General features: G+C 45.4%; 1 protein-coding gene across 1 annotated transcript in view; it reads right to left on the reverse strand.

Moving 5' to 3' along the window:
• Positions 1 to 18,923, reverse strand: part of LOC121835564 (AF4/FMR2 family member 1-like) — a 137,868-nt gene that overhangs the window by 20,544 nt on the left and 98,401 nt on the right. The window contains exon 8 of the mRNA XM_042289968.1: positions 18,460 to 18,536. Coding sequence (XP_042145902.1) covers positions 18,460 to 18,536 — 77 coding nt within the window. The remainder of the gene's footprint in view (positions 1 to 18,459; positions 18,537 to 18,923) is intronic.

The following is an 18,923-nucleotide window of genomic DNA, read 5'->3' on the forward strand; positions in this document are numbered from 1 at the left end:
TGTAAAAAACAAAGAGGAGAATAGCACGGTAACGAAGCTGGAGTTCGGTCATACTCTCGAATTCAGTCGACGACTTTCTCCGTTTCCACCCCTCGCCCCATCCATCGACCCGATCCCCGCTCTCGTTTCTTTGTTTCATTTCCCCTTCCCCGCAGAAACAGACATCGCGGAACGCGCAGGTGTTTTCTTTTTGCTTCTTTTGTTTTAGCAAAAAAAGAAGGCGATGGAGTATACTACTGGGGAGGAGCAAAACAAAAAAAGCCTACATTTCAGAGAGTTTCCAACTGCTGGTCGGGGTCACGTGGTTTATGGGCTGCGACGTTTGCAACACGAGCTCCCAGAAGGGTCGACCAATGGACGAGCGCTCCCCCAAGGTTTTCAAGTTCTCTCTTACATTTTAGGCTCTCTAGGGAGAAGATTCGTCCTACCATCGAGCCCCTATCGGCCAAGTCGAAAACGAAACCCACGAGGGGTCAACAACGTCAATTGTTTGTTTCGTGTTTCTGACGTGGCGCTCGGCCGGCTGGCGTAACCGAACTCGTGACGAGTCCACGAGCCTCATTTCGGCTAAACAGCTAGCCCCGTGGGGGGGAGGGAGCAGGAACAGGCTGGAGCAGGAACAGGCTGGGGCAACAAAGCATTCCCCGTACTTCCTCGCCAATATAACCCTACGGTCCGACTTTTGGGCGAAGCAGACGCAAGAGAAACGCCGAAACCTTGTCGACGGTACACAAAATATAGCTCTCCCTCTCTCTATGGCGCCTGGCCAATCCAGCGCAACCGGTCGACCTCACGCGCGTTGTGTATGTACAAATTGATTCGTGCTAAACGCCATTAAAAACACACCGTCGGTGCATTGGTTTGTGGTTTTGGGCCCGGTAACCGCTCTATCTTACTGCCAGCTGGCTGCGGTATGGACTTCATGTCCCTGACTCGGACGATGATTTATACCGCGTTCCGATACGTGGGGGCGACTTTACACAAAACGCTGCACGCCGTGATCGCCGGAACTTCGCTTCACACCCCCCAGCAATTAAAAAAAAAAGAAAAAAAAAACACGCGGCGGACGTTGCGTCGAGTTGTGCGCATCTCGTTACCGACGGAGGGCCAATCACGAATCGAGAGGCGCTGACGTCACGAGCCACGCCCCCGCGTGTGATTCCTTCTCCTGCGTTCTTGTCTGTTCTTATTGGTTCGTTGGCCGAGAAGCCTCCGTGGATTGTAGCGATTGGCTCTCCTAATCTGCTTTGCGGGAGAGCGGGCGCTCCAGAACTTTTAGAGTGTTCCCAACAAAGTATGGCATGCACGCAGATTCGGCCGAGATTTGAGATTGCAAATATTTTCGTTTTGTTTTTCTGGTTCCTTAAAAAGACAGCGAAAAGCAAAAAAAAAAAAAAAATGTATCTTAATTTTTTACGTCGTCACTAATCCGTGTTTCTAATTTCTCAAATATCGTGTTAAAAAAAAAGAAAAAAAAACTGTTGAAAAGAGAAGAATGCATTTTAATTTTACAGATAAAGGCGCGGGAGAGAGCGTGCGGCCGAATGACGAGTATATCCCATTCCTCATAATTAGTTATCGCGATTAATTATTGATCATTAATTACCGGAACTTTAGCCCGACGTGCGACAATTGTTTCGTGACGCACTCTCGCGCAAGCCAGCCGTAAAACACATCGCGATAAAAAAAAAAAAAAGGAAAAAGACTACAATGATCTCTTCCGCCACGTTCAAACTCTGACGCAACGTACGCACGTAATATCACCGCGTCACACACAAAGGCAAGGAGAGCAGCAACGATAAAAGACTCCCAACCACACACACACACACAAAAACGAAACTTACAAAAAAAGAAAAAAAAGAAAAGGGGTTCAAATGAGTGGAAGTATAACCTCCCGAAGAGAAAATAACAAATGTAAAAAAACATAATTAGAAAAAAAGAAAAACGAGCTCGTTCCAGTCAGCACGCTACTCGCGTCGTATGCGTCTTTCGGGCCATGCCGGCGAGCCCCCACGAAGCACGACAGAGCCGTCAAAACGGCTCGCTACGCAATCACCGAGCGGCCGTAATGAAGACGGAGGGATAAAAACAAAGCGGGAGGGAAGGATGAAAGAAAGAGATAGACAAAAAAAGGTCACGAAGACGGAAGGTCAAGGAGAGAGAGCGAGAACACGACACCGAATTGGAGGCGAAGGCCGAATGGCGTCGCTGGAAGCGTACCCCCTCAAAAGAAAGCAAGATTCGGCTAAGAGAACCGCAGTCGCTTCAAAAGACTTCCACTAAATTGGAGATCAAAGAAAAAAAAAGAGAGAAGCAAAAAGGAGGTATTGAGTATTGACACCTCGAAGCCGTAAAAACGAGGGGGAACTCGCAACAGCTGGACAGACGCGGCCTCGTTTTGGAAATCAACGTCGCTTTTGGAGAGGTAAGAAACATATATACCGTATACGAGTTTCGACGAATCGGCGCGTGCCAAGTGTTGTATCTGGCGAGAAAACGAACGGGATTTAAAAAAAAAAAAAATGATTTGGAGTCGTTTTTTTTTTTTTCGCAAAAATGAAAACGCAATGTAGCAGAAAAATTATATAAAAAGGAAAGAAACCACGATATTAAAGGTTTTATGGAACGAGTGGATGATTTGGAGAAACCGAACATGCATTGATTTTCGTCGCTGATGAAAATACCCTTCTAAGGAAACAAATTACTTTCAACAACAGCAACTGCCGTGTCATCCTTACTTGTAAAAACAGTAACTAAAAAAGGCCCACTCGAAAATTAGCAATGCAAACGAAGACCTAGATTCAATCAACAAGTTCGACAAGATCAAACATGCGCCGACTCAAGGTAACATTTTAAGCTGGGTTTATCGGAACTCATCCGTGACAAATGACAAAAAAAAAAAAAGCTCCAATGCCCAGGCACCAAAAATTAAAGTAATAAACATTGTCCTTCTGTCCTTATCTCACTACTGAAATTCTCTAACCTTCAAAAATCATGTTTATTTGTTTACATGTTTGAAACAACAAGCTGAACCACTTTACAAAATGTAAAAAAAAGGGGTGACGTCATCAGAACGTGTCGCTGAACCCGGCCAACCGAAAACGCCTACGTAATTACGACGCGACGCAAAGCGTCCGCTACTACGCACGCAGTACGGATCGTCTAATCGGCGCCGTACACCGCACCCAATTAAAGGTCGCAATTAAATCGACGCCGAAGCTCGCGCATCGGCCTCCACCAAAACACTGTTTACCGCGGACAGAGGAAGCGCCGAAAATAATGCCAAAATCTTCCGCCCGACAGACATTGACTAAATTTGACCTTTGTCCTCTTCGAATCTTGACATTTATCTATTAGAAAAAAGAAAAAAAAAGCAACAATGATTTTTTTTAATATTTTGCTGACTTAATTAAATGTGCAACTACAAGGAAAAGCTTATTGAATAACTTATCTTTCGCCAACTAAATTGAAAAACGCAAAACTACAAAAAAAAAAAAAAACACTTATAGACGGGAAGTAGCGACAAGCAGAAACAAGTGACAGCGACAAGCCTCCATCCAACACATGCATCATGTCCGCGATGGTACTTTGGCAGGCGTTTAGTCGCTCGGTGCTCGTGAAGTAAGCGCGAGCGATTGCGAGCCTGCCAAGATACCCTCGCGCGCACGATGCTCGTGTTTAAACATAGACTCCTTTATTCTTCAAAGCCTGCCAAATCGCGAAAGACTCTGGTTTGAGGCTCGTCGCTGTCCGTTGTCTCTGTTTGTCGCTCTAGTGGGACTCGGGCGTAAAACATCGACGAATCGTAGAAACGATATAGTAACACGTCAGCAGAATCAAAGAAACGAAGTTGGTGTCGCCAGTTTCCTCTTTATCGCTGTTAAGGGTTCGCGCAACGGGTACTACTAAAAGAAAAAAAATTAATAAAACGAAGGCGGTTTCTTTGCGTCGTACCGCCACTACGTCACGGGCACGTGACTTAACCAGGGCATAGTAAAACGTATGGTAACCCCGAACGCACTCCAAACCGTGTTTCGACGTGCGCAACGAAAGAAGTCTACATCAAACAAGATTGCGTACAGATGTTCTTCGTGCAGTTTCGATGACCTTCACGGCCTGTCACCATGTCACGTGTTCACGACGTATGGCTCCACGACGCTCCTGCCTAGAAAACGCGCAGACCACTTCCGCAAAATAATGCTTCTGTTTTTTTTTTTTTTTTTTTTTTTTTTTTGCTGGAATGCTATTAATTACACGCATAGACGTTTTTCGTGGTCAATTAACAACGTGATATAACCGCACACCGAAACGTACTGCTTGCAGTTCATATCGTTTTTTTTTTTTTTTAGTTTTACAAGGATTTTACGTGACTTTACTGTAGTAAACTCCATAAGTGTGATGTTCCATTAACCTCGCATCTTTCAATGCATTTTGCATCCCGTCGGCTACGAGTCTTCGCCACTCCAGCACCGTGCACCTCAGCCTCGCAACCTGACCGCTAGGAGGCACCAGTTACCGCTGCGCAGTTGAAACGGGGTCAAACCACTCGTCTCGCTAGTTCACGTTTTGTTCGCTGGGCGGCGTCGCCTCCATGGAAGTGGCCCAATACTCACATCCTAGGCTTACGCTGCTGCTGCTGCACATCTTGCCCGAGTCACACAGTGAGGACTCCACCGCCGAAAAATCACACTCCACCCCAAAAAACCGAGCGGGAAGGAACACACAACTTGATGACGTTACCACAGAGGACGATGACGACGACACACGCACGCACCAGCAGCAATAACAACGCGGAAGCACACAACGATGACGACGACACGGAGAGGCGCGTCACACGTCCGCCGAGAAGGCGCGTATTCCAAATGGAGCCGTGCCCGACGAACACACACGCAACAGCCACGGCGCGAAATGTGGAAATATCCTTCTCCGCTCCACACACAGCTGCTGCCGCACAAAGCCAGCGCAGCGCGCGCGGACTGTTGGCGAAGCGAGCGACATGAAGGAGGAAGATATCGGAGGAGAGGTCTCGCGCGCGAGCGAGCGAAGGAAGTGACGTCAGAGAACGCGCCGGCGCCCGCCGCCATGACCGCCTCTCTCCTTCCGGTGCATTCCGATCGCTACGTCGCGCCTCGACGCAGACGAAAAGGTAGCCGTCAAAACGAGCAGTTTCCCATCGTGCAATAAGCGTGCGTGAAGTACTTTGGACAAAGTGGGCACATGGAGACTTCGAAGAGAACCAGCCATGAATCGGTTTGAAATTCCAGTGAGTAGCCGCTAAAAAAAAAATAAACATCTGCGAGCTCTATTCGACGAAGTGGACGGATTGAGACTTCGACGAGAAGATCCATGGCTCCTTTTGGAATAAAGCTCTCAAACAGGAAAAGAAGACAGTAAGCAGAGCGCATACACCGGGTGTAACTTTCTTCTTTTTTTTTTTTTTTTTTTTTTTTTTTGCACGATGTTTTTACGCTGGCACATTAATTGTTATTGGTGTTTCGCCTCAAACATGAAGCTCCACAATTCAAAGAATCTGAAACCCATTGCTGTCAGTCCACGTTTCCAACAAAAAGATAAACGCCAGTACATAAAACAAAAAAGCGGCGACCAACAAGTCTGCAAGCAGACGACGTAAACGACGCGACCGCTGCGAGCAGACGACGAAAATAAAAACCCACGTAAACACTCGCCGGCACGCCTCCCCTCCATCTTTCTTCCTCTCCCCAAACATTTCCGGCGACCATCTTTGTCTGGTTTCTTTTTTTTTTTTTTTTTTCTTTTCGTGGAGGGAGTGTTTGAGGTTACCTTTTTGTTGTTATTTACGTTCTTTAATCAGCGAGCAATAGGATCAAGGTTCGGAAAGCCGACGCTAGATTTATTGCGGCAAGCAGCAGATGACGAACGAAAAACAAAGACGCGCTGGCCTCCATGACGACGGAACAACTTGGAGTCGTCGAAATGAACGAATTGAACAACAAATGCTGTACCCGTCGCTGAAAAGCAACGTCGTAATTCCGCACAACTAAATGCCGAAAAAAAAAAAACAAAGGAGATGTAAAGGACAACGACCACAATCATAACAAAACATGGCTCGGAAGCAATAACACATAAAAAAAAAAAAATGCCACATCCAGTAACACAAGTAATAATACCATGGATGCCACTCGTATACCGAACGTAAAAACACAAACATCAGCTCTGGCGATGTTGTCCGTGAGAACCTCACGGTGCTTTACACAACGCACGTCGCAACCCATTTTATGATTATTTACCTTTCTTGTTTCCTGCTTTTTTTTTTATATGTCTTTGCCTTAGATGGGAGAAACAAAACATTACGACGACGAAATGGCCGAATCTTGTAGGGATATCGAGAACGCGCCTTCATGCGCACGTATATGCATACATAGTGTACACATTATGTCTAGGCCCACAACAAGAAAAGCTGAAAAATAAAAAAAAAGACAATTAAACAGACGAGTTTGTGGAAAACCGCTCGAGATTCTCAGGACCGGCTGGAGATGATATTGAAAAAAACGGTAAATGTCGTTCCTACCAGAAAAAGAAAAACAAACAAATAAAAACAAAAACGTCCTATTTGCGTTGGGAATGCTATAGAGGACTACAAAGCAACTTGCGCAAAGAGAATTTCTTTTTTTCGTTTCTTCGAACCTTCTTTCGACTTTTTCTGCGTGCGTGCTCGGCAGAAACAAACAAACAACTCATTTGAGAACCCCGAAACGTTAGCATAATTAGCTTCAAACAGATGACAAAGCGGACAAAAAATAATAATTACTTTTTTTTCTTTTTTTTTTTTTTAACCAGCAACCGGTTTTTTCCGCAGACAAAGAGACCGCGCTGCTGAGTGTCGACGCCGATCCCTCTCGCCGATTAACTAAGAAATGAATGAGGATGAGGACAAAACAGATGAAGCCCAGACCTAACGACCGAACGGACGAAAAGAAAAGTTTAAGCCTGCGCGGACGCTTATTTCTTTCTGATTCAGAATTAGCGTTATGTTTTAGAAACCGGATTGTAACGGAGAGCGGCTGCGACTTAGCACGAGCCTAAAATCCAGGGAGGAACTAAAAAGAAGCACTGCCAACCTCAAGTTTTAACTGCCTTCCCGTGTCGGTTTCCCCGCCACTGCAGACAGACAACTACAAACGCTACCATACACACAAAACAGTAACGGACAATGAAAAGAAACAGGGAAGCTACATAAAAGATGAAAAGGAAGGCACACAAATGAGCCAAACGTCGGCTCGGCCGAAACCAGACGACCGACCGTCGGCGGTTTGTTCCAACAAGTTCGTGTGCACTCCACCGAGCCGAATCCGTAGTCAAAAGTATCCGATGAAGAGAAAAAAATAATTCCTGGGCAAGTGTGAAATTGAAACCCTCCCCTCCCCTTTTATCATCTGAGGGAAACAGAATCAACATAAAGCCGGTTTCAAATTCTCCCCCCCCCCCCCCCCCCTTTTTTTTCTCTTCTTTTTTACTTGTGCACGGGAGAAAAGAAAAAAAGAACAAACGACATTCAAACTTCGCGGGAGGGCGCTTTTAGAAACTGAATGCATTTGCATCCGAACATGAATTAAAAAAGAAAAAAAAAAGAAGAAGTTTGAGAGGAAACAAGACGCCACGTTGGTCCACCGCACGAAACACCGTCGTCAGCCTGCGCCCGAAGCGCTGCGCCTGTGGAAGGGCTGCTGTCTTGCACGGCGCATGCGCAAATCTCGTTTCTCCGCCCGCGCAGTGCAAAATATATCGGTCTATAGTTGTGATGGCTGTGAAATATTAGGTTCACGTTTCTCGCTTGGTGATTTGTTCTTTGCCGCTCTTATCAGCCAATGCCGTGACCTCGTGGGATTGCGGTTCTTATATTGACAATGATCGCAGAAACAAAAAAGTCTTTTTTTTTTTTTTTTTGCAAGGGAATATGGAATTCATTTTTCAATTGTCAAGGCGGTTTTTGTATACGACTTGATCGGCCGTTCGCTATTTCCGGCGTTCCGCAGCTGGCAAAATAGAGCGCGGTTGATCTAGGCTTCAGTGACCGTATATCACTGGCTGGGAGAACGCAGCAGGGACGACACCTTTCTTCCCGACTGCGAAGTTTCGTTTTCGGTGGAAACGAAAAGTTTCGGGTCTCGTAAGTGCATGTCGAGAAATCGGATAAAAATACTAATCATTCACAAAAAAAAAAAAAAAAATATTTTGGGTTTTTTTTTTTTATACAAAATAAATGCCCCAAATGCTAACTTGAAACATTCGCTTTTCGGCCTTTACAGAAAATGAACGGGGTAAAAGGATACCGACCTTGCCAGTTAAAAGTTCAGAGATAAAAAAACAAAAAAAGTGCGCGTTTTATTATTTGCGAAAAATAGATGCCGATAAACGCCGCATCATTTAGTAAATCGACAAATCGGCCGTGCAAAAGAAGAAAAATAAAAACGGGCAGCAAAGGTTAGCTTGACTTTTTGGTGTCTGCTATAACTTTATAGCTCGTTTTAGGCACAGGGAGCTGAAGCGTTGGACTGGAAGCCTAGTTCAAAGAATCGCGACTTCGTTCCCAGATTTTCTTGAGGGCGCCGCCACGTTAATGCCTAGTCTGTTTAATATTTAACGCGCGCGCCATTGGCAATCGTTAAGCTTAAAAAAAAAAAAAAATGAAGTCCTTATTTATTGTTCTGCTTTGTCGCGGACCGCCAACCCTTTTCAGAGCCTGATGGTCCAAGTTTCGTTACCCGGAAACCCAGCCAAGTTAGTGGCTCTAGGGTCGACATGCGATTACCGGAACGCTGCCCTTGCGAAGGTCGCTTGTGTCCCTTGTCATGTCCTATCTGGCTGGTTTTTTGCACGTTCAAGTGAGGCCGTGCTTTTCTTTTTGTTTATTTAATTTTAGCTTGCACCGCATGAAAAATGGTAGGTTAGCAACCCTGATATTTTGGCCGGCTGGCCACGATAACAGTTGATGTTTAAAAGCGTTTTTTTTTTTTTTTTTTTTTGACCGGTAAGGCTTGAGGCACGGAGGAAAAGAATTAAAAAAAAAAACGGACTTTAATTACAACGAGGAGGTAAGAAGATCGGTGGAAAACGGCTGAAAAGTGGAAAGTACATAGGCCGAATCTAGACAAATTTAAAGGAGGATTCGGAGGGGGGGCGCAAACGTTTCGAGACTGCGTGGCGCACTCTACCGCCCGATACGAGGGGCCTTACCAATACCGTTTATCCATCCATCCATATTACAAAAAAAAAAAAAAACATATTGGTTGCTACCCACGGTTCATCCAAGACGCACGCACACAATGTTCAAGCAACAGACAACGAAAAGCAAGGAGCGCGCGTCAGGCGCACAGTTATTAGTTTTGAATGATGAAGGGCACTCCGCTCTCTACCGGTCCGGACAAACTTTCCCTGGCCGCAACAAAGGAACGCAAGAACAGCCCCGTATTAGCGGGCAACACAAAAGGCGCAGTGGAAAGAGGGATTACTGAACGGTTTGACAACAAGGCGAGGGAAAAAGAAGAGTTGAATAACCTCGGGCTCCCAAAACGAATCTTCCCAGCAATGCATGCTCTCTCTCTCTCTCTTTCCCTTTAACGAGCCTGTTCTGATACTCTAACGTCACCGTCTCCATTACGCGAGAATGAAGGCATCGAATCGACGGTTACCGACCTACAGAATACTGTGCATCTACTTTTTTTTTTTCTTTTTCCGCAAGGCACTTGCAATGATGGAAGCGGCATTTGACCTTTTGTAGCAGGTTCTGTGGCAGGCAAAAATGTTGGTTTGAAGCAGCCGCTGACGCTTTTGGAGCACACCTGTTAGCACATCGCTCAAAAATGGGAAAAAAAAAAAAAAGTGATTGCATTTCTAAATGAGTTTATCTATGACAATGATTGGCGGTTCCTCTTGGATACTGGAGCATATCTGTTATTACCTTTTGTTATATACATAGTTGGACAAAAAAAAAAAAAAAGAGAACACAGATCCTTCGTTTTAGAAATAATGCTCTGGTCAGAGTAGGTTCCATTTACAGTGGGTACTAAAAAATGGTTGAATAATAATATTCAAAAAAACATAGCGCAACCCTTCAGTTGAGATAAAGCCTCTCTCCCCTCCCCATTTTACACTCTGTAGTTTATTTAGCCCGTAAATATAATTTCTGTAAAACGTCAGCGAGAACCAGCATTTCCGCTGCACGTCTATAGTTTTGCAAAGTTCTTTCACGACTTTTAGTCACAAAGCGGCGACTCTCGTGGAGTACAGTTAAAAGTACTTAGACTCAATGTTGCTTCTGTTTTTCTACCCTCCCGAGATAGCGAGAAAAGAGCACGAGCTGCCGCCGCAACTTTCATCGCAAGATCGTTCGCCCGGCGCTCACTGGAGCGCGGTGAGTGGCAGTAATCATTCTTAATCTCGGCTATTAATTATAGAAGAAAAAAAAAAAAGAACAAAGAGCTAGAAAAATCTCCGCGTTGGGCGTGGGCGAGGAAAGGTTTAATCGCTTGGAAGATGAATTTTAAAAAAAGAGCATCATAGTGGCCCGCAGATGAAAAGCAACGAACTAGAACTATAGCTCGAACAACTCGCATAAACCAAACGTTAACTCCCACAAAAATCACCCAAAAAAAGAAAAAGAAAAAAAAACAGTAAAAACAAACGCGTTTGGCAGAAAAAAAAAAATGGCAGAAGGGAAGAGCGCTTTTCAAGTTCTCATTAATCGCGATATACCCGAAAAGGCCGCAAAGAGGAAGAAAAGAATATGTACGAAGGATATATACCAAAACCACAAACATAGAAATATTAGCAGAAAGACTTCGACGCAACGTTCTGCCAATACAAAACAAGATACCGACCACGACCACCGTCGTTTAATATCAAACTCGTTTCTTACCATTAATATTTCCACCCACTTACGCCAAACAACAGAAGTGAAACAAAAAAACAACCTACACACGTAGAACGCCCGAAAGACCCCCAAAGTCGTCCATTGTATACTACAGTCGACGAGAACGCCCGAACCGGCCTATCCATTAAACTGGCCAGGTTTTGAGCGGGCCGCACTTATTTTCATCGCCCTCCTTCGTACACTTATTCTTCCGTTCGGAATCGGTATATAATCATAATGATGATAAAAGAACGTAGTTTTTTGGGGGGAGGGACCATTCATCATGACCGATCGTAGGCCGGGCGCGGAGAATAGGACCACCGAGAAAACTTGATAAACCAGCAACCACACGGAGCATCCAGACAATATAACACGAACCAGAGGAATTGAACTATCGCATCGTTACGTGGATCCTGTCCATAAATAATTTCGGGGTTTGCTCTACTCGGGAAGGAATCTCAAACTTCACCAAAGAAAGGGTGGTTTCCTTCTTTACGAGCGACCCATCTCGTCCGATCAATATAAACAAATAGATAAGCAGAAAGAAAAAGGTACGATAAAGGAACGAGCGGTTTCTCGCGGATGTAAGTATGATCGATCGATAGCAGTTTGAGCGTGAAACTCGAGTACGATCGAATGTAGTGGATAAGGAAGTTATCTTCGACATTTCTTGCCAATGATTAGCTTTTGTGTTGATTGAGAGGCTACCGACAAAACAGCAAAAAACGTAATTAACAAGCAAGGTTAAAGAGCAACTTTCCTTCATTTCCAGAATTACTAGAGAAAAAAAACATGACGTCAGACGTCACGGTGCAATTCCTTCTAATGGGTTGATTAAACAGGCCAGCGAAGATTGGCACGCACAGGGTTAAAGAGCGCACTCCACGCTCGCCCGACAGGTGGCGCCAGCTCGCTCGCGATTCCCGCGGATATGGGCGCATAATAGTCGAACCTCCGTCGATCTCTGAAATGAAAGTTCGAAGAAGTCGAATCTGGTCGAGCTCGAACCCCCTCAGATTCGCAAAACATCTCTGCTTCGAACTGCCCACAACGGATGGATGGACGGATGGCGGTTGTTTTTTCCGAATCGGGCGGTGAGTCGCGACACCTAGCCAAAGAGTATTCTTATATCTTCAGATAAAGAGAAACCTCCTCCCCTCTCTAAAGTTCCTAGTGCTCCCCCTTTTTCCCCTCGCCCTTTCTCTCTTTTGACCTGGCGTTGCCTTCGCATGCACTGCACACAATTAGTGACACGCAGTATAGCTTCCGTATTTTCCAGATTATAATCCGCGGACCACCCACAGGTGCGAACTATACGAGGACTTGATTTGCCAAGATCCTTCAGTATGACAAGGTGTTCAAGGGTGATTTCTGTTATGAAACATTGCTGCATCTGTCCTAATAAAGCGAGTGTATTTTGTTCGTTTGTTCAGTGTGCTGCCTAGAAGATTTTTTGTATTAATTCTTTTTTTTACATGCGGAATACGCACCAGGTGCAATCTAATCAAGGAAAAACTGTTTCTTCCTGCCAAAATCGTAACTAATCAACAAGCGGTCGCAACGCAGTCCAACGCAAATGTGTGAATTAGCCGACAACCCGCGAGATTTTACGACAGCCGCAACGATCGAGCTTCTGTTCTCAAACGAACACTCCGCAAACATTAAGAAAATAAAATAACATTACCGAGAGGGACGTCCCGATAAGATGACCAGTACTCACGGCAAAGCCATCATCGGACTCGCAGTCCATCTGGCGTCACAAGCGGGCCCGACCATATAGCCTAACCTTTAGCTCGACGCTGCCTTCGAAAGCGGCAGACCACACAAACGCCGACAGGCAGCCTTCGCCAGGTACTAAATTAAACCTAACCCACAAAAAAAACGCACCTTGAAGGCGTAATTTACAAACCAGGCGCCGGCGGTTCCTTCTTGGAGGCACCAAGAAGTAAACGGATCGCAACGACTGACGAATACCAGAACTCCCTACTCTCCCATCAATAAAAAAAAGAAAAACAATAAATAAAGACGAATCTAACAGCTGCCTCTCGATTTTCTATTCGCAGAACGATTTACCACAGCGAGAATTTACCGACTACTTTTGTGTCTGAGAAAAAAAGAAAAAAAAAAACAGCGCAAAAAATTTTTGTTTTTTGTTTTCCTAAACTATGATGAAGCCCCTCTCATAAATTAGCAGACGAATCATAATATCCTATAGCAGTTTAAGAGAGAAATATAAATAACACGTGGAGGGTTAGCATGAACACAAGGCGTGAGCGGAGGCGATACTGAACAGTGGAGACATGCTCAACCGGCTATGTGGGAGCTCATAGTCTAAACCCACTTTCATTTTACGCCTCAGTAAGGGTGAGAGTGGAACGATTTATGACGTTCAATTTGGGGGAAGGGGGGGGGGGGGGGGGGACGCCTTTTGGGTTTTGCGTTTGCGTACGTATATCGCTGGATATGTTGTGCGGTGAAGCCCGCCTTCTCCTCGAATCTTTTGCCCGCACACATAGCACGGATTCTCCCAAAATATCGTTCAGGTTGGAGGCCGAAACGGGTCAGCATCCCGAACAAAGAATGCAGAAGAAAAAAGAAAACGAGGCAAAAAGCGCACCTGAAAAGCCAACGTCTCTTTAAGCAAAGCAGAAGCAAAGCAGGTTCTCCAAAACGAGCAATTTATCCCTTTTTTTTTTTTTTTTACTCTCCGAAATAAATACGCCGTATTGAGCGTAAGATATGATGCAAATAGAAAACATAGGACTACTCCGACCATTTTGGCGATTGTAACGAAACACTAAATCTGATTTCTGTGTGTGTTTGGGGCGGGGGGCAGTGTTCCCAGAGGTATCAGGACACTCAATCAAAATATAAAGGAGGCCGAAGAAGTCCCCAACCCACTCGCGCTACACAGAATCTACATTACCACCACATCGGTGGATAGCTTTGAAGTCGAAGGAAGCATTCTATGCACCGAAGACAAAGTGTAGCGGACCACCTCCTGTTTACTGTATTTCTCTAAATCCGCACTTTTTTCTGTTACGTCCTCTTTTTATGTTATCGTTGACCGCAGTTACAATCACGGGCGAAATCTCACAAACAAAACAAGATGAAAAAAAAAAAAGAAATGAGAAAGAAGAAATGAACCATTGGGGAGCAATAAAGCGGGAGGACCAGGCAGAAACGCCGGAAAGAAGATGGCGGCTGCCGAAGCTCGCGCATCTGTTTCGTGTCACGCGTCGACGACGACCGACGACAGGCTTGTGGCAGCTAGCGCAAGCGACGACGACGATGTAGCCCCGCTTATCGCCGGCAGAAGAACTCAAAACGAAGGCTGGCGCGCGCGACAAACACCCACCCTCCCCGGGAAAAAAGAAAAGAGATAGACAAAACAAAGTCAGGATTAAGAGAACGTAAAAAACCAAAGCCGAGGTACGATAAAGGTCCCGCGAAAACTACACGGAGGAGACGGGTCGTCTGCGAGGAGGCGTAGACAGACGACAACTTTGGTAGACGACGCGCGCAGGGTGGCGCCATCTCGAGGCGTAGACCTCACTTCAACGTCGAGTGTTTTCCAAGGCAGGATTGGACCACCGTACTCAAACAACAAAGTAGTGAAAGTCTGGTTCAGAAGCACTCGGCATCCCGGACGGACGTAATGCGGTAATCATATTTAAAGGGGTGGGTGACCACAGCTAATTTCTCTCATCTCGTCGGTGTTCCTTCTGAGTGCCTTGTACGGGATAACCTCTCAAAGTCAGTTTCTTTTTTTTTTTTTTCTCTTTAGGGAAAATTTGTTTTATTACATTAGTACCTCCAATACTTGTACTCGTGTAGCAAGCACACTTCAGCTTAGTTGTTCTATAATCACTATACAAGCAATCGAAAATATGCAGATGAATGAATCATACTTGATTGAATGAAACAGTTTATGAAGCAGCCAAAAGACAAAATATATTAGCGGAACCCCAGCTCTGCCAAAAGAATTTCTTTTGGCGGCTTCAAACACTTCGCTTCCTTCAACTTATTATTCCCTCTCCGGAGACCTCGAACAATGATGAAAGTGCCCGTGATTCGTTCACCCTAGAAGCCTTCACACTAAAGATACGTTATATTGTAGTAATCCAACCAATTACAAGACACAGCTGGATAATGAAACTCAACTGTACCAATAGCCACACTACCATACTTCACACCTCTACATTTTGACAACCGCTTCGACAACCACTCAACCGCATCTATACCGAACCGGAATGTTCAACGTATACCAGAGACGTGCAGCCGCCTGCTTCGATCCAGGTTAGAATAGGATACGGATTCGTGCTCCTAATGACCAGAAAAGCACCCGCCGCAACGAACCCTGCCAAACGTGGGAGCAACTCAAAGTGTCGCCACAATGTCATTGAATCCCTACTGCCAGATTCTCCCCAAGGATGGAAAGAAGAGAAATAAAAATGAGAGGAAAGCCATAAAATGCCGAGACAAGTCCTCCCCCCCCCCCCCCCCAATGGACTCGCTCTGGGACGTAATCCAATAAAGTGGCGACCCAATTACGCGGACGACAGTCCAGTCCCCAAACAACGACCTCATTTTTCTCTCGAGCCACCACTTATTTACTACTTTTTTTGGGGGGAAAGAAAGAAAAACCTCGAACTGGGCCGAAGCTGCGAGCCGGTTACTGTGATTTTGGACGAGGAATGTCTCAAACTCATTTGAGTCTGGGAGCCAGATAGCCCGCACTGGAAAAGTTGAGTGCTAACGTAAGACGGGGGGAGGGGTTAAATATTGTAAAGAGGAGAGACCTTGTGCTCTATGCATTTTATAAACTCGCTGTTTTGTTAGTGACATTTGTCTATGCGACTGCTTTGGACCCAGACCTCATGCGATAACCAGAATTAAAATGACACCGCCCTGCCATTTTGTATAAAACATGAGAGCAAGTACAATGTCGTTCCCACTGCTCAATTCACTCGGGAATTAACCAAGGTCAACATGTCTAAAAAAACAATCAGTTAATTTGGCAGTTCTTGCTTTCCTGACGATGTTCACTACAACAGTCTGAACAAATACTTGTCTTTTAATGGTGATATTTTTGGATGGCGAGAATCCCAAACTCGTAGCTCTACCTCTGGTAGTTGCTTTTGCTGAGCCAAAATGCATCTTTCAACGAACAGCTTGCATCTGCATCCTAGTAGCGGAATTGCCGTACATTACAAGAAGCTGGGAAGCAAAAAATGAAGGGAAACAAAGGGAAAATGAACCCAGATAAGTATAAACTATGTGAATACGTTGAAAGAGCAGAGCCAATTTTCGAACGAAAATAAATCGACGAGATGAGATCACTATGACGCATGTCATTTCTAGCGCTTGAGACATGGGAATCGAGACTCGTAGCCAGTTGCCCGCGGGCCGTGTGTTTGAGCAATACCACCTAGAGGACAAGGCCTGCTCATGACGTTTTGTTAGTAGATCCCCGACCCGCCCCAAGCGGCAAACACCCCGAAGCTTGACGAGAGTATGAGCCGCGTCGCAACTACGTCGCGTTCACTGGCGGCCACAGCTGTGTGGGCGACGGCTGAGCGCGAGCTGATAGCGAGCTTCCAAAGTTAATTTTCAACAAGCATGCGAACACTCCCTCGTCCAGGAGCGCGAGCCAGCGCGCGCTCCTGACTTTGAGACGTGCATTTCTAGCGCGCGCGCTCGATCTGCGGAAGAACGCTTCAAAGCAGCGACTCGGAGTATAAACAGAGCCCTTAAAAATGGCGTCCAGTGCCAGCGTCCAGCGAAGGGCTTTGCAGCCCTTAGTACAGCAGTAAGACATTTTCACTCACGCATTTGATGCTCCACGTGAATATCTGTTTCATTATCTGCTACACAGGCCACTGAAGCAGGCGATGGAGCAGACGACGTAGCAGACGATGGTGCTCATCCGGGCGAGCTAGGGGGCGCTGAGGGGATCTACTAGTGATGACGTTTAGAGGAGGAAATGCGCAGGCCTTGTGTACTAGGTGGTATAGGTTTGAGACCCCGGCTCTAGGGGTCTCAAAACATGCGATAATGCAAACGAAGCCACTTTAAGTGGCGCCTAAAAACGAATACATGCAACCGCTACTTGAGGCTAAATGCAAGAACTCTTTCTTTGAGCATCACCCCCGGGGCCTTAGCGACGACGCTGTCAAGGAATATGCCGCCCTTCACTGCATGGAGGAGGCAACGGAGGGCCAAGCACGGCCGTATCCAAACACAGCATCAACAGACAAGAATACCGAAGAATGAATCACAAAGCAAGAAACATGATCATAGCAGTCTACGCCCTGTGCCCCCTTAAGCTGTCAGCGGCCTTAGTTGCACCATCTGCAGTGATCTTGCAAAAACATAAAAAAAGCTTCTTTTCCGATATATAATTGTAAAAAAAATCCCCACAGGTTTGCACTGACAACGCAGATGACAGCACCCCCCACTGACATGCCTTATTCAAATATTGAGGCATTCAACCACCCCCTCTCATCTACATGCAATTATCACCGAGCAAGGCATCAACAAGTGGAAGCGATGCAAAAACAGCGTCGATAAAATTGGATCCCGGATGATCCAGCCACACCCGACCGACGGTCGGAGGACGCGCGCTTAATTAGACACTGACGCGCGAGCACCCGCGGGAGCATTAATAATTAATGACCGTGCAAACTATGGCAGGACACACTGGCACGAGACGCGAAATTAGCGTCGCGCCTGCGTGCGTTAAAGTCGCAGACAACTGCGGACACCGAAAACTTATGAAAACCTGACATGGCTTAGTATGCTAATTAGAGATAATAAGATGCTAAGGACTGTGGCAAGGCCCTTCGTTTCTTGAGTTCTTGCTCACTATACCAACTAGCCAGTGCGGTGCAAAACTGACACCTCGTTTCCACCGGCGAGAGTCTGGTACACTATGGAGACCTAGCGGAGGTGTACACAGTACAAAAATCGAAGTTAGCAGATTGCTTACAGTCGTTCGAGTTCTCCTTCAATGAGACTACCGAAATATCCCGGGAGATAGCCCGCCTAAAATTGAGAGCAGATCGGGTGAAACAAAAGGAGTTGGCTACTTTCGGCGTAAGATCAAGAAAAGTTGAAAAAACGCTGGTTTTGGATGACGTTTTCCTGCCAAACTTGGCATCGCGGCGAGCTACAACAAAGCAAAGATGACTGAACTTCCCAGTCAGCACCGTTCGCTTATATTCTGCCACAGCCACCTAGCCGCAATTATGCCAAGGTCATCACAGATCCAAACACTATGGTTACTAGGAGTGGACTATATTTCAATGCTTAAAAGAAAATACCAAATTAAGCTATAAATAAGGGTAGGTTATCTTTCGAGGATGGGGCATCTCTCGGGCCATTACGGTACAGAATTTTGCAATTCCACATGCCGTAAGACGGACATAAAGTGGTCGAACACCTCGAATTAAATGGCAACTGGCGCCGCCTAGACGGTGTGTCTACAAATTTGTATATGGTTTTTTAGGTAGCGTGTTGGTATTGGAGAAGATTTTATGATTGAATTAAACATAAAGGTCACTCACGGAGGGCTGGCTGCCTTCCGGGAATCTAGCAGGCTTTTAGAGTCCCCATTTTCGTCCAGATGATTCAGAAGAGGCTCCTGCAAACAACCACAAAAAATGCAATTCTTATCAAAAAGAACAAAGCAAAAACAAGCTACAATGCGGTTGCGACACTAGAAACTAGAAAAAAAACAATTTGAACAAAGAAAGAAGTGTCAATCATTGCAGAGACCTCTTTTAACATATGAAATAAAATCAGCTGTTATACCCTCATTTTTTTTTCCTTACTATTATTAGAGCCCATCCTTGACTTGTTTCTAGCTCTGCCCTGTTAGTAAAGCAACTTACTGAATTTACTTTTTATTGTACAAGACTATTTTATGGGGCTATCATGTTGTATTATACTGATTTGACCAAATATTTATATGCATTTTTGTTGTTCGTGCCGTGTCTGTTTCTTTTTAGTTTTACTGGTCAGGTCAACA

This window comes from Ixodes scapularis, unplaced genomic scaffold (assembly GCF_016920785.2).
Source record: "Ixodes scapularis isolate PalLabHiFi unplaced genomic scaffold, ASM1692078v2 PGA_scaffold13__105_contigs__length_92229423, whole genome shotgun sequence".
NCBI classification, from domain to species: domain Eukaryota; kingdom Metazoa; phylum Arthropoda; class Arachnida; order Ixodida; family Ixodidae; genus Ixodes; species Ixodes scapularis.